We start from the raw sequence: 15285 nt of genomic DNA on the forward strand, positions 1-15285 counted from the left end.
TACCCTATATTTTTTTTCTTCTATTTTGAAAGATGAGTTAAAATAATTTTAAAGTTCATTTAAGAATCATTTTAACCCTTTGTATCAAAATAGATTTTGTATTCAAATTTAAGTTTGAAAATTTTAAGAAATATTGTTAGAATAATTTTAAAATAATAATAATAATAATAATAATAATAATAGCTTAATGTTCAGTATAATTTTTAAGATATTTAATTTAAAAAAACAATAAAGTTTTCCATATATTTTCTCAAATAAATATAGAATTTGGGCTATGTCTGATGGTGAAAAGCAAAGCAAAAATGTGGTGTCTCAGGAAAGTAGGAACTCGCAGCCACTTCTCCCTTTCTTCTGCGCTCCATCAGTCTCAGCCACGCTCCTTCTCTTGTATATTCAAATATCTCGCTACTTGTATCAAATGCTAAAAATCTCTCTCTTAATCTTTTATTTGTTTATATATTTTTGGGTTTATGCTTTGACTGTGATGGCAGATGTTGCAGACGGGGAGAGGTTTGACAGTTGCATCCACCCCACTGCCGTTGTTCATCCCAATGCCGTCATTGGCCAGGTAAGGTTTACTCTTTCTCTTGCTTGAACCAAAGTTTGATCCTTTTGCTCTTAATTGTTATTCCTTTCGAATTGGGTATCTCGGTTAGTTTTTATGTGAGAAAGTGAAAACATAGGTATCCATGTTGTGCCCTATTATTTGTTAGCCCCCGACTTTGTCCCTCCTTGTGGTAATGGTCCTATGCCTAAGTTTAGAGGTTCATTGACCAGTAATATTTGCGTTGACCAATGGTCTGCATATATATTTGTCAATTTCTTGCAATTTCAAGGATTGCAACAATCATGAGCACAATTTAAAACTTTGGTGTTGACCAAAAGAAAGTAAAGTAGCTTCTGTTTTGAAGCATGTAGAGCTTGGTGTCTGTTCTCTACACTTAATGTGTATTTCTAGTATGTATTACTCTAAGATGCAGTCTTCAGCTAAATATCAATTCAAATTGTCAAGTGGAGCTAATAATGTTCTACATTCATCAACCATATTTTCACTACTTAATGTCTCCTGCTTTTATGATTAGGGTGTTTCGATTGGTCCTTTTTGTTCTGTTAGCTCCTCTGCAAAGCTGGGGAATGGTTGTCAACTACATCCTGGAAGCCATGTTTTTGGAAGTACAGAGTTAGGGGACAATTGCATGTTGATGACGTGAGTTCTGAGTTCAGACTTAAGATCACTGTTTTCTCATAAGGTTCTGCTCTGCTGAATTGTATTTGTTTTGAAAAGTGGTGCTGTTGTTGGTGATGATTATCCTGGATGTACTGTCATTGGAAGCAATAACACGATAGGATATCATGCTGTGATTGGTGTCAAATGTCAAGACATGAAATACAAGGTATGCTTCACATTAACTGGTTGAGGTTTTTAATATTTTTAATATCATGGTTTTTGCATTGGCATTGCTAACTCTGTTGTCAACGTCAGTGTCATTAAATGGCAGCGTTATGGCCGCCATGACGGAATGATGTGGCGGTTTTTTTGCTAGTTGCCGTAGGCAATTTGTGAAGGGAGGCTCGCTATGGTCCACGTACACAGTTGTTCCATAGACTGATTAATGAATTAGGAATCATGCTGTCATTGTTTATTGTATTATAGGTATAAGTATTAACATTTCCTTTAGTCAGGAAGAAAAAATATTGGGGCAAAGAGAGGGTGTGTGTGTGTGTTAAAGTTAATTGATCAATCAACTTGACTATATTTTAAATATGTATTGCAGAAATATTGACAGTTAAGTAGGTTCTTTTCTTCCCTTAATTGACAGAGTGCATGTTAAGGAACTAATCATAGTAAAAGCTTAATGTTAAAAAAATATAATCTTTTAATTGTGCTAATCATGTAGCCAGAGGATGAATGTTACCTGGAAGTTGGACACAATAATGATATTAGGGAACATACTTCAATCCACCGATCTTCAAAATCAACCGATAGGACGGTAAGAAGTTGGCTTCAGTAACTTTTTTACAGAAAAAAAAACCTCAGAATTTTTAGACTCAAAAACATATATACCTTTTCATATTCTCACCATGATCATATGATCAGGTTATTGGTAATGCCAATTTTATAATGGGATCTTGTCATATTGCCCATGATTGCAAGATTGGTAACAACAATATTTTTGCGAACAATACTCTCCTAGCTGGGCATGTCGAAGTGGAAGTAAGTTCTAAAAAATTAAAGTCACTTTTCTTTTATGATAAATTCGGTTTTATTAATTTCTTATGTTTTAAGCATAGAATTAGAAAATTAATTAAAACTCTTCATATGTAGGACTACGTTCACACTGCAGGTGCGACTGTTGTTCATCAATTCTGTCATCTTGGCTCTTTCTCTTTTCTTGGTGGTGGTTCTGTGGTAGGTTTATCTTTTTATCTTCATGGTCTTGAATCAATCTGTTTGATAACAAGGGAAATGATTGTTATGCAATTGTGGAAACATGCAACTGTCAAAATCATAGGCAGTCAGCACTCAGCAGAAGTTTTCTAGTAGGTCGTACTAAACTTATAATGGATGTGAATGGTGAGGAGTATGTGAAGAATATGCAACCTATAAAAATCTGTCCAACACAATTAAGATCACTTCATATCCTTTAGATTTGGGCAAATTTGATAGGGACTTAAATTTCTGAGCGGGACCAACAGTATCAATTACTGTAAATAACAGTACTTATGTAATAGTGGATCTGTTCTCAACTTTGGCATCAGTAATCAATGTAAATTTATTTTTCATGAGATGATTTCAACAAAAAGTTTATTTAAAAATGGATTCTAGCACATAAGGGCTGCTATCTTTGGAATGTATTACATCAAATTGCCCTTATTGAAGAACTTGTTAAAACAAATACTTTTACAATGCCAAATTGATTTACATCTACTCAGGTGCGCAACTACATTGTCATGTTCTTACATAAATGAAGGTTTCACAAGATGTCCCAAAGTACATGATGGTAGCCGGAGAAAGAGCTGAGCTTCGTGGTCTAAATGTAGTGGGCCTTACTCGATGTGGATTCAGCATTGCAGAGGTTTATGCTCACAATTTTCAAATTTAGTTGTCCTCAATTATATTTCATCACAACTAAACAATTTGCTCGGGTAATGTTTCAGATCAAGAGCATGAGAACTGCTTATCGAAAGATATTCATGTGTGTTGATGCAAATGCTGGGTCTTTAGAAGAAAGGCTTGCAGAAGTGGTATTGTTTGTGTTCGTCTATTTCTTTGAGGTAGTTGGTGATTTATCTAGTGTCTTCCTTGGGGTGGATCTAATCTTATGGGAAACTTATTCTGCAGGAGCAGCATGAGGAATTGGTTCATGTTCCTGCTGTGCGTGCTATGTTGCAGTCTATTCGCAACTCATTTGCTGAAAATCGTCGTGGAATATGCAGGTTTAGACAATGGAATGCCTCTTGAAGCATGCTGAGGTTATGAGGTCAGTTAATATATATTTTCTGTGCTTGCCATGCTTACTAGATGCTAAAAGATGTATGTTTTTAACATCAATTTACAATTAAGAAACAGAAGTAAACCAGTACTTAATTTTAGTAAAATAATTATAAAAATTTGTAATTTTGCAGATGTCATGCAGTTCTTTTCTCTCCATCATGAAGCCTATGGGAGACCATTTAAAGTGTAGTTGGTTTACGATGGAGCAGTTCTTTTCCTTGTTATAATCTGTGTAAGAAGAGTTTGTTGTATTATTAAGCGATCGTAGGAAGCGAGAAATGGTCGTGAATCTCAAATTTTGTATAGGTACAGATTTGTATGCTGAACTCAGGAGTCAGGAATCTCTACCCTCTACTCATTCTCCACATAATAGACTAATCTTGCGTAAATTGTCACTTTTCTCTCCATCAAGTTAATATTTAGCCTGAAAAGCATAAAATTTCACAGTAGATGATTTCTCGGTAACTAATTTCTTGCATAGAGCTAAAACTGCAACAGAAAAAAGAAATAGAATTGCAAAGCAAGCTAAAATATCAACAATGGATTGTACCCACAAACTGAATGCAGGACTGACAACATTCTATACATCATTCCCACAACAAAAAAATCAAATTATGTATTTATCTATTTTATCGAGCAGTGGGAAATGTTCCATAACTGCAGGCTGATGGATGAAATCTCACACATCAAGTCTCAGTAGCATTTGAAAAGTACATCGATACTACATTAAATATGTGCTCTGATACTAACAGGTACACACCAGCAGCAAGAAAAAGGTATATCCTCAGATGGTGCATCTTTTGCGCCCTAAATGAGTTATGCATCAACCACCTGAAAACCTGAAATGGACAAAAAACTAATGAACCCTTTCCAACATAACAAAATGATGCACTTGACACCTTCACATGCAACCGAAATCAGGATGGAACCTGTCATAGATTTACAACAACAACAACAACAACGCCTTATCCCACTAGGTGGGGTCGGCTACATGGATCAACTTCCGCCATAATGTTCTATCAAGTGTCATAGATTTACTCATCATTTTTTCAAAACATGGATAGAACTGAGACAATTGGTAATCATAGCATGTGCAATGAAGGATCTTGCATGAAAAACAGAATATTGTAGGATGTTTCTAAGGAAATCGGAGCATGAAGGTCTCACTGAATCTGCACCCACCCTTAATGAACTTGGGCTGATGTTCAACAATCTATAAACATTTATTACAATGACAATGAAATTATGCTGTATCATACCTAACGCAACTTTTTTACACGTTTGGAGGGTCGTGCTGTCTCCTTTTTTGATTCCTCTGGAGTTTTTAAGTCAATAAATGGCTGAAACATTTGAGACATAGGTAAAGCATCATCAATTAAATCGAAGCACTAATCTAACCTATTATCACTTCATATTTGTATTTTAAGTAAAGGCATCTCTCCAAGGTTGAAACTACTGTTGCCAACTAATGATTCATCATTGAAACAGATTGTATTCCCCTAAATATATTTGCATTCCCAAAATCAAGAAGCTATAAGCCCTTGTCCTCTTTTGTCTCACAGAATTAAGGCTTCATATTTGTAATTTGTAAATTATATTCCGCTATATGTTTGATCCATTTTCATTACCAATACCATATGTTTCTGTTTGATGAAATAGAGACTAGTTACAAAAATTCGTAGAATGATCTAACTGGACTAGATTAAAATTATGAAGTAGCTTAAAAACTTCTTACTTGGCTTCTCTCAAGTGCGTTGGTACACTTTAGAAGAGATAACGCATAGTAAAACCACTGATTAGAATATTAAGGCAGTTTTAACAATGTTTATTTAATCATGTAGATGTATTTTGTTACAATCTTAACGATTTTTCAATCAACAGTTATCCCCTTGTTTCTAAAATAAGTACTTATAGAAGAAGAAAATAAGGTAAAATATAATTGAGCTTTTTCCATAAGTTAAAATAAACTCATGGTTTTGGATGAGAGGAGCTTCTGTAAAAGCCAGTGCATAAGTTAATTTTAACTTAATTTATTTTGCTTTCTTATTTTTAAGATAAGTTTATCCAAACAGTTTCTTGACACTTTTTTCTCCAAATGCACAGTCCTCACGTTCAATAATTCAATTTTACGTGTAGTCAGGTGAATTCTTTTTGCCAATGCTAAACAAACAGTCAGAATTCGGATTGTGTTTCTTCATTTGAGGTAAAGTAACTGACTACTAACTAGTCTAGGTAATCTGTACCAAGCATTATCCTACTAAAATGTTATGAAATTCTAAAGTTAATCACAGCAATAGTATGAAAGTAGAAGAAAAAAAAAATTGAATTTGAATTTACCTCTTCCCATTTAGTTTGAAGTTCCAAAAGCTCTTGACAGTATGCAAGGCATTCAGCATGGTATACCGCAGCTAAGTCTTTGATCAAGGCCTTCCTCTTGATGATACCAATCACTTCAACAAAAATTGAAAATTAGAATTATCAACTCACAATCCATAATCATAAAATCAACTCACAACCTATAATCACAAAATCAATCAATGCAATGCACTCCTTGAAGCCCTAAACTCAAAAATTCAAAGCGCGAGAAAATTGAATAAAGAAAAACAGAAATCGTAAGAAGATGTAACGTAACGATGAGAGGGATACTCACTCCGACTAGGATCAAACGGTAACGGAGGATCAGAAGGTGGTGGAACTTTCGGTTCTTCCGCCATAGCTTGCTGCTCATCAACTCAACCTGCTGCGCTAGCTTCATATAGAGTGGGCTAAATCTTTTCGGCTAATGGGCCTTCCCAAAACTTGGTGGCTTTTACTTCCTGCACCCCTAATATTTAGTGATTGGACAAAATTGTCCTCCATGGGTTATGACCAACTTAGGCCGTGCCTCACACCCAACGTGGTTAAAAAAAGAGAGCACATTATTCTACAATATAGTCCTCTTGCACTTGAATTATCTTCATAACTAAATTCATGAAAAGTGGTATATGAGTATTGAAAAATAAAGGATTCCTAGAAATATTTGAGTATAGTCCTTAGCCACTAAGCAAGCTTTGAACCCATCAACATTCCCTTTATTTTTTCATAAAGTAGCCATGGCCTAGTAGTACACTCTTGACATATCAAAGAATGTGCATGACAACATCCCAAAGACTATCAAAAGGGGCATTGAGAAATTGGCTTACCACACTCACAACAAAGGTGATGTCTGCCCTAATGACAGTGAGATAAGTGAGTCTACCAACAAGTCTGTGATATCTTCTCGGGTCTTTCAATGGCTCTCCCTAACCTAGAAGAAGCTTTACATTGGGGTCCATATGAGCATTATTGGGACAACAATCAAGCATACCAGTCCCATTAAGAATATCTAAAGCATATTTTCTCTAGGAAATGACCATGCAAAGGTGGATTGAGCAACCTTAATGCCTAGAACATATTTCGGCAAATACAGGTCTTTCATCTGAAACTAACTTTGAAGATGGGATTTTATCCAACATATACCAGCAAAGTCATTACCATTCATGACAATGTCATCAACATATATAGATCACCAAATAGATGCACAAGTCAAATGATGAGTGAAAGGAAAATACAAAGTGATAAGCCTCAAAACAAGTGATAACAAATCGAAATAAGGCAGAACTAAAGAGGTCAAACTAAGCATGGGGAGATTGCTTCAAGCCATACAAAGAACATCGAAGGCAACAAACAAGATGAAGGTCATTAGAAGTAGTAAAACAAGGAGGCTGATCCATGTAAACCTCTACCTACAACTCACCATGCAAGAATGCATTTTTAATATGTAGCTGGTGAAGCAGCTCATAGTTTAGTTAGGATAGAATTTCTTGCACCATTTCTTTGTTTTGTTATTGTCTCTTCCTATAGATGGACATAATATGCTCAAAAAAATTTCTTTCTTAAACTTGAAAATCTTGTTATTGTTAGTTTTGTATGTTTCAAAGGAATCATAATTTGATTTATTGATGTGTCAACAGTAATGATAGATGTTTGTACATTTTTTTTAAATGTAATTTTTCAATAAATTTTGAAACCAAAATTATTAGGATCCTATGCTTCATTCGTTTTGCTTGATTACTGTTTTGTTCTCTATATACTAATAAGAGGTGACTCGGAAGATGGATACTCTTGTAAACAAGTTCTCTATATACTAATAAGAGATGACTTTAGAAGATGACACTCTTGAAAAATAGTTCATTTTTACTGTTTTTTTTCCTCCAAACTTTTGTTGCCATGCATAACTAGGTGCAGGGCAAAAAAGGATTCTATGATTAACCAATCATTGTAAATTTCATTAGAAACAATATAACTATTTTTCTCCAACATATTTTTTTCCTACCTAGGTCAAAAACTCAGTGAGTCAGAAAATAATTTTTTGTGTGGTGTGTCATTGTCGTTGATCTAAAATTTTTTTATATATGATAAGAATCAAACATAAATTTTTTCATTAAATAGATCATTCTCCACATATGAACACAACAAAACCTTACATCATTATATCAATCCTATGAAAAATCAAGAATATCAAACATTTATTAGGTTCTTCTTACAACCATGTGAATGATAGTTTAGTCTGTTTTAGACAAAATCTAAGGTGCGCAATTAATTTTTTTTATAAAATAGTTTTGCCTTAATGAATTGATATGAAAAAATCGTGTGGTACTCACAGTTAAGATTTTTTATAACAGAAAAAAATTATAATACTTAAAAATATATAAATTTTGATGGATCATTTGAAGGCGGCATGTTGGTATAAATATTAATGTGCAACACTCATCAATTCTTAACTTTTTTTATTACAAAATCAATAGTAATATTTTAAAAAAAGTATTATATCAATATTATATTTTATCAAATTTTAGTTATTATATAATAAGTTTTTATCTCCTAACCTATTTAAATTATAAAAGTAATAGTAATTTTATTTTTGGGGGGTTTTTGGTATTTGGTATTTTTGGATAGGGGTGTTCATGGGTACGTGTTACTCATGAACCAAAATTGATCCAAACCGATCCAAACAGGTTGGATTGGGTCATTTATGTATTTGGGTCAAAATCGAACAGAACCAATCAAAATCGTTTATGTACAGTTTGGATAATGGATTTAAATTTATAAATCCGATTAAAACCAAACTGAACCGATCAAAATTTGTAGAGTTGTTTGGTTTGACTTTAAATATTACTAATATTGGAACTCTAAGTGTTGAAACTTCTTAAGGTATTACTTTCAAGTACATTGTTATTTGTTTCACCTTTTTTCATATTTATTTTTTTTCGTCATGTTTATAATATTAATGGATCATATTTTGTTCATTTGTTTCAGCAAATCTAGTTGCAACAAAGCTTACTGCAAAAATTAGCTTATAGGAAATAGTTGTGATTCAGACTATTATAGTAAACCTCATTGAATGATATTTTGTTTTAATTTGTATTAGTCTATTTTAGAATATTATGTTAATGGTATTAAATAAATTAATTTTATTACTTTTAGACATTTAATAATATTGTAGTAATTATATTGGATATTTGGATAAATCATGATATTAAATAGTAGTTCTAAGAAAAAAAGATAAAATTTAAATGAGTAACTCATTGGCTCGAAGTGAATCAAATCGTTCATGAATGCTTGATTGAGTTAGGTTTCAAAAAAAAAATGTAAAAATCAAACCTAACCAAACTCATCAAATTTGATTGAGTTGAATCTTAAATTTGACAAAAAACAATCTACAAACATCCCTATTTTTGGGGTTATTGCAATTGTTTAGTAAGTATGAATGGTGTTTCTCATAGTCTACATGAGACACAATTTATATGTAATTTTTGACAAAATTTCATACATTTTATTTGTATATTGGTCCTCTTTAATAAACTTGTTTTGCCATTATAATTTTTAATTTTTTCTAAAAGATTTCGAAGTTCTCTCAAATCTTTTAGATTTGTAAAATAAATTAAATATTTTAAATTCTAACTATATAAATCTGTAAAAATCTAAACTGTAAAATCTTAATGACAATTTAAAAAAATATTGAATAATACATAATATTTTTAATTAATTTTTAAAATTCACAAACATAACTTTTTAAAAATTTACAAAGTTTTATTTATATAAAAATAATCTTTTAAAATTTGAAAGATACTTCTCAAAAATTGGAAAACCTTACATTACACCTTAAAAGCTCCTTCAACCGAGGAAAAGAGTTTAATATAGGCATTAAAAGATACACGTCAAAAAGATGAAACAACCATTGAGAAACGCCATGGAGATAATTAAAGACGAATGAGTTTGGGCACTTCGACGTCATTTCGGATGATTCAGAATTTCAGATTTCAAATAATGGAAAATGCTTCAATGATTCAAAAAAGTCTATAAAACCATGTGAGAGAGTGGAAAGTCTACAAAGTTTTCAATGGAATGAAATTTCAAATTAGCAACAATTTTGTTTTTACTGCAATTAGCAACAATTTTGTTTTTACTGCAATTAGCAACAAACTTAATACAGTATAGCCACTAACTCTATCTACTAATAAGTAACTGAGAATAAATCAAACAGTCCAAATCCTAATGTAATAAAGCAGAAAATAATCTTTTTTTTTTTTATCTGTAACGATCCAACACAGACATGCATAAAAAATCCCCGTATGCAAAATATATAAAAATTATTCACATCTTATAAATAAAATGAACAATAATTAAATTTTATACTCTCACTTTTAAAAAATGCATGTATCCATACTCATAGCTTGCAAATTGTGTCCTTTTATACACATACCTGTATCATTTACCTGCATTTTAATTAACATGAAAAATTGATAAATAAATAATAGTAATTATAAAAATTGATATTAATTCAATTAACATCACATTCAAAGATATACGAGAGGACATATTATATGATATATGAGAATGAAAGGATTAATTCTGAATCGCATAATCAAACATTAACGATCAAGATTTATTGTTATGTGACCACTTAAAAAATCATGTGATTTGTTTATATTGAATCTCAACCCTTTTATGTATAATTATACCACTTAGATTTAATCATATCACTCTCATAAGATGTTTTATCTCTCTCATATATATATTCGTGTGCTAATTAGTTACAAAGAGATCAAATTAAACTATATTTAAAATAAATATATATGTTTTTATTAACATTGATATTTTGTTATAAATAGATCATTTCTATATTTGTGAAGTTACAAATCTTATGTAAGAGTTATTTTTAGTATATAATAATATCACTAAGGAATTTTAAGTGTAATTAAATTTTGATTGAAGATTAGTTTTATATTTGGTTCTTGCATAGATATCTTAAAATATTATTATGAGGTCTAATGTCTTAATTAGGATAATACCAAATAAAAAAATAATAGGTTTTCGTAATTACGATAATGTCTTAATTTTACCTTCAATCACTACAATAGGTTTTCGTAATGGAATAATTGCCATTTTAGATACTTAGGAACAAAGGATAGCTGCAAGTGCAATTCTTCTTACAATCATCTCATGGAGACCTTATCTAGACTTGCGTGAGATACAAGAATTCATTGTATGTCTACGTTTGAATGTTCATGCACGAAAAGACGTGCTCAAATCATATAGCAGAGTCAGCAGCGTTTGCTTAGGGGCTATAAATGGTGGTTGGCCAGATAAAGTAAAGTTTGGGTAGCATCAACTCGATCTGGCTATTGAAACATGAAAACCCGGTTTCACATACTATGTGCGGTTGGTATAAACTAATGAGTAATGATTGATCCTGTTTCATCCAGTTACAGTTACAGTTGTGTTGATCACAAATAAATAGTCAATAAAATATCAGTGAAGGATTCATCATGTCACAACACCATCCAACCAAAACCAAAACCAAAACCAAAATCGCCCACTGGTTGATTAACTCGATTTGCATTTTGGCTTCAATGCAACCTTTTATTTTTCTATGCCAGTGCCCCTGGTTTTTGTATCATATACTGGATCAACGAGTGTCCCATCCACAGTGGCTTTTAGACAGTTGAACCCAAAATAAAGCCACTTCAAGTTCAAAGTATTTGTGTACAACAACAATTACGTGGACCTTGGACTAGTCCAAACGTGGTGGAGAAGCATGATGAAGACTTGGTTTACAAGGAAAAATCTGATTCCCCATCTAAATGAAATAATTAAAAAATACACCGGATCACATGATAACTACGAAATGAACTTGGACTTGCCATTCTCAAGGTACTCTCTAACTAATTGTCTAATCATTTTAAGTCTATGCTTCATATAAACTTATCAAACTATATTATACCATCTAGTAGTTTGTTTAGTGTTAAAGCGGTTTTAAATCTTTTGTAGCCCTATATATACCCCATCCAGTAATGTATCTTCAGCAAACAAACACTTAGCACATAGATGGCTATTCCTGTGATAGATTTCAGCACTCTCAATGGAGACAAAAGGGGTGAAACCATGGCGCTTTTGGATGAAGCTTGTCAGAAATGGGGTTTCTTTCTGGTAAAGAGAATTAGATTTGCGTTAATTCCTCCTTTTAATCAATTGTTAGTTTAGTTGGCTTTGTTGTTTAATACATTACATGTGCAGATTGAGAACCATGAAATTGACAAAAACCTGATGGAAAAGGTGAAGGAGCTAATTAATATTCACTATGAGGAGAACCTGAAGGAAGGTTTCTACCAGTCCGAGATAGCAAAGACCTTGGAGAAAAAACAGAACACCTCTGATATAGATTGGGAAAGTGCCTTCTTCATTTGGCACCGTCCCACTTCCAACATTAAGAAAATCCCAAACATCTCACAGGAGCTTTGGTTAGTCAACTCAACCTGGGTGACTTCTAATGTAGAGAAATGCTGGCAATATATTTTCTGACTTTTTTAAACACACAGTTTACTATAGGTTAAAATTATTGAAAATCATAAAATTTTCGGAATCTTACTTTATTATTTAATAAATCTCATTTATAGTTTTATAATTTTTAATAAATTTTAACTAATAATAAAAATATATTAAAAAAATTGTGTTAGAAAATGTGTTTGATAACACTTTTTTTCCTCCTAATGAATAACACTAGATCTGCCCTATGAAGCACGGGCATTCCAGTCCTTTGTCGTGTTCAGTGTCCGACACGCGTCCGTGTCAGTGTTCGACACCGACACGACACCCGTATTACGTTCTATATTTTAGACATTATAGGTGTCCACGTGTCAATATCTATGTCGTGTCCAGTGTCCGTGTCGATGTCAGTGCTTTATAGTATCTGCTCCCTTCTTTGGAAACACACACAAACACTTTGTCTTAAAAATGCACAATCTGATACCAATTTTATATGTAAATGCAGCCAAACAATGGATCAGTATATTGACCAACTCGTTACGCTGGCAGAGAAGTTATCTGAGCTTATGAGTGAAAATCTTGGTTTGGAGAAAAACTACATTAAGGAGGCATTTTCTGGAACAAATGGACCTGCTATGGGAACAAAAGTGGCCAAGTACCCTCAATGTCCACACCCTGAACTGGTTAGAGGACTTAGAGAACACACAGATGCTGGTGGCATCATCCTATTGCTCCAAGATGACCAAGTGCCTGGCCTAGAATTCTTCAAAGATGGCAAGTGGGTGGAGATTCCACCCTCCAAGAACAATGCCATTTTTGTGAACACAGGTGACCAAGTAGAAGTGTTGAGCAATGGCTTTTATAAAAGTGTTGTGCACAGGGTCATGCCTGACAAAAACGGAAGTAGACTCTCCATAGCCAGCTTTTATAACCCAGTTGGTGAAGCCATTATTTCCCCTGCTAACAAACTCTTATATCCAAGTAATTATCGTTATGGAGACTATTTGGAGCTATATGGCAACACCAAGTTCGGTGAAAAGGGTCCCAGATTTGAATCTATCAAGAATATGACCAACGGGCACTGCAATCTTAAACCTTGAATAAAGATCAAACATATACCCTTCATTCTAGTTAATTTTACAAGTCATGTTTTTCGCGTTCTCCTTAAAAGTAGTCAAGAAAGAAATACGTAACATAAGTTTTTTTTTTTTTTTTTTATGGTTTTAATATCAATAATAACAAAGAAGAAAACACAAGTTTTTTCTTTATCTATATCCATCCCTTTCTTTCTGTACTTTTTATAAACTTTCAGTTATTCTACATACTAGTTTTTATGAACATAACACGTGTATTACTCTAATAAGCAATAAAAATCTGCCTCCTAATGTGATGCACTAACTAGGAGCAACTCAGATAAGACAAAAGTACATAACAAATAAACCGGTAATTATTTACCCAAATAAATTAATTATTTATACAAAGAATACAAGCCAAATATTATTTACACAAATAATATATTTCATTGCATTGCATGGTGAGTAACCGATTCTTCTAGCACAACTTTTTTTTAATATTTTTTTTATTTCCGTGTTAGTTGAGATTTCTTAACTAATGTTTTTTTTAGATACGTTGAAAGAACCCATTTTTCAACGTGGATTTCTTTTATTTTTTAAAACTTAGTTTTTATTTTTTTTAAATGTTTTAGAAATTTTTTTAATTGTTTTAATTTTTTTATTAATTTATATATAAATTTTATTATATAAGAATAAAATTTTAATTTTCATATGTTGTTAATTTTATTTTGTTTAAAATTATTTTTAAATCATTCTATTGTGTTGTGAATTCTACACAACATTCCACAAAGATTAATTTTATTTAATTTATTTTAAAGAAAACATTTGTAATTCATTTTTATCAAATAGTATTTTTTTTAAAAAATAATTAATCCTTAAATGAAATATTTAGAATAGGTGACATAATTTAAAAGCTTCTATTGAAGAAAATGAAAAAAATAAATAAAGAAAACTTAGATAAATAATTGAAGGATTAACCTGATTGAAGTACATAAAAAAGTAGTTAGAACAATTAGTTTGAACAATGACTGCACAAATTCATCACACATCAAAACAATAATCTCATTAGTAGTTCTTGGTTTGTGCAACAGGGCAATGATTTCATATCATTTGGAGAACGCTCAAAAGTTGCATTCAACTCAATCAAATCTTTGGTACTAAATTCTAAATAGATGAAAAATATTTTTTTCCACATCATCGTCACATTTGAGCTTTATACAGTCATATTCAACGCAACCATCACCTACGTAAATTGATTAACGGTAAAAAATTATTTTCCTTAAGGCATAAAGTGACATGTCCTCACTTATTGTGATGACTTTAGGATCACTAAGACATTCAAACATTATTTATTCATATGATGGAATTATGTCACCATCGCAATACATAAGAGCGGACACACTTTTCATGTTTTAAGCAATATGGTGAATATATATCAGACAAAGGTATTGAGTTGCATCTAACCCCTACTGCTATTTATATTAGGTGTAACTTGTTCTCCTGTAACTCATACAACAGTTGAGATCGCACCAACAATGTAAACGATTTAGATTGCGTCTTAATTTATTACTGTTGGTTTGCGTAATTTGAAAAAAAACAATGTTCAGTGAAATCATCTTGTAAAAAACCTTGTTCAGTCACATCGTCTCGAAACAAGCAATGAGGTCAAATCGTCAAGGAAAAAACAATGTGGGGTCAAATCGTCTCGAAAGAAACAATGTCTAGTCAATTCTTCTCTAAAAAATGTTGTGCTCATTCATTAAATGCAATGTTCAAACAATTAACAAGGAAAAACTAGCATTCATAGTACACACTAATTTAACTAAGGCAATTAATGTCGTCTATGTCCACCAGTTTCACATTTAGGAG

At 32.1% G+C, this 15285-nt stretch overlaps 2 protein-coding genes and 1 pseudogene across 4 annotated transcripts; 2 read left to right on the forward strand and 1 right to left on the reverse strand.

Annotated features, from left to right (window-relative positions):
- The first annotated feature begins 264 nt into the window (after nucleotides 1-264).
- LOC114418903 (probable acyl-[acyl-carrier-protein]--UDP-N-acetylglucosamine O-acyltransferase, mitochondrial) lies at nucleotides 265-3903 on the forward strand. 3 transcript variants are annotated; one of them, XM_028384447.1, is made up of 11 exons: nucleotides 265-387; nucleotides 492-568; nucleotides 1083-1207; nucleotides 1286-1394; nucleotides 1899-1991; nucleotides 2099-2215; nucleotides 2327-2410; nucleotides 2973-3077; nucleotides 3160-3276; nucleotides 3344-3482; nucleotides 3628-3903. In XM_028384447.1, the coding sequence occupies exons 1-10, from the start codon at nucleotides 282-284 to the stop codon at nucleotides 3461-3463; spliced, it is 1053 nt and encodes a 350-aa protein (XP_028240248.1). In that variant the 5' UTR covers nucleotides 265-281; the 3' UTR covers nucleotides 3464-3482; nucleotides 3628-3903. The 3 variants fall into 3 exon arrangements, with proteins under 3 accessions (XP_028240248.1, XP_028240249.1, XP_028240250.1); XM_028384448.1 differs by having other exon boundaries at nucleotides 3160-3246; XM_028384449.1 differs by having other exon boundaries at nucleotides 3160-3246; nucleotides 3350-3482.
- Nucleotides 3904-3986: 83 nt separating this feature from the next.
- Nucleotides 3987-6283, reverse strand: LOC114418904 (annotated as a pseudogene).
- A 5535-nt stretch (nucleotides 6284-11818) lies between these two features.
- On the forward strand, nucleotides 11819-13615 carry LOC114418905 (1-aminocyclopropane-1-carboxylate oxidase 1-like). Its single transcript, XM_028384450.1, has 3 exons — nucleotides 11819-12007; nucleotides 12095-12318; nucleotides 12849-13615. Exons 1-3 carry the CDS (start codon nucleotides 11906-11908, stop codon nucleotides 13441-13443), a joined length of 921 nt encoding a protein of 306 aa, XP_028240251.1. The 5' UTR covers nucleotides 11819-11905; the 3' UTR covers nucleotides 13444-13615.
- Nucleotides 13616-15285: the final 1670 nt, after the last annotated feature.

This window comes from Glycine soja, chromosome 7, assembly GCF_004193775.1.
Source record: "Glycine soja cultivar W05 chromosome 7, ASM419377v2, whole genome shotgun sequence".
Classification (NCBI taxonomy): domain Eukaryota; kingdom Viridiplantae; phylum Streptophyta; class Magnoliopsida; order Fabales; family Fabaceae; genus Glycine; species Glycine soja.

What these genes read in the sequence shown, in the direction of transcription:
- LOC114418905 (XM_028384450.1), top strand. Translation starts at nt 11,906, where the DNA reads ATGGCTATTCCTGTGATAGATTTCAGCACTCTCAATGGAGACAAAAGG. An exon ending in AGAAATGGGGTTTCTTTCTG is followed by an intron (nt 12,008 to 12,094) that starts GTAAAGAGAATT and finishes TTACATGTGCAG; the next exon opens with ATTGAGAACCATGAAATTGA. An exon ending in AACATCTCACAGGAGCTTTG is followed by an intron (nt 12,319 to 12,848) that starts GTTAGTCAACTC and finishes ATGTAAATGCAG; the next exon opens with CCAAACAATGGATCAGTATA.
- LOC114418903 (XM_028384447.1), top strand. Translation starts at nt 282, where the DNA reads ATGGTGAAAAGCAAAGCAAAAATGTGGTGTCTCAGGAAAGTAGGAACT. An exon ending in GACAATTGCATGTTGATGAC is followed by an intron (nt 1,208 to 1,285) that starts GTGAGTTCTGAG and finishes TGTTTTGAAAAG; the next exon opens with TGGTGCTGTTGTTGGTGATG. An exon ending in CAAAATCAACCGATAGGACG is followed by an intron (nt 1,992 to 2,098) that starts GTAAGAAGTTGG and finishes TCATATGATCAG; the next exon opens with GTTATTGGTAATGCCAATTT.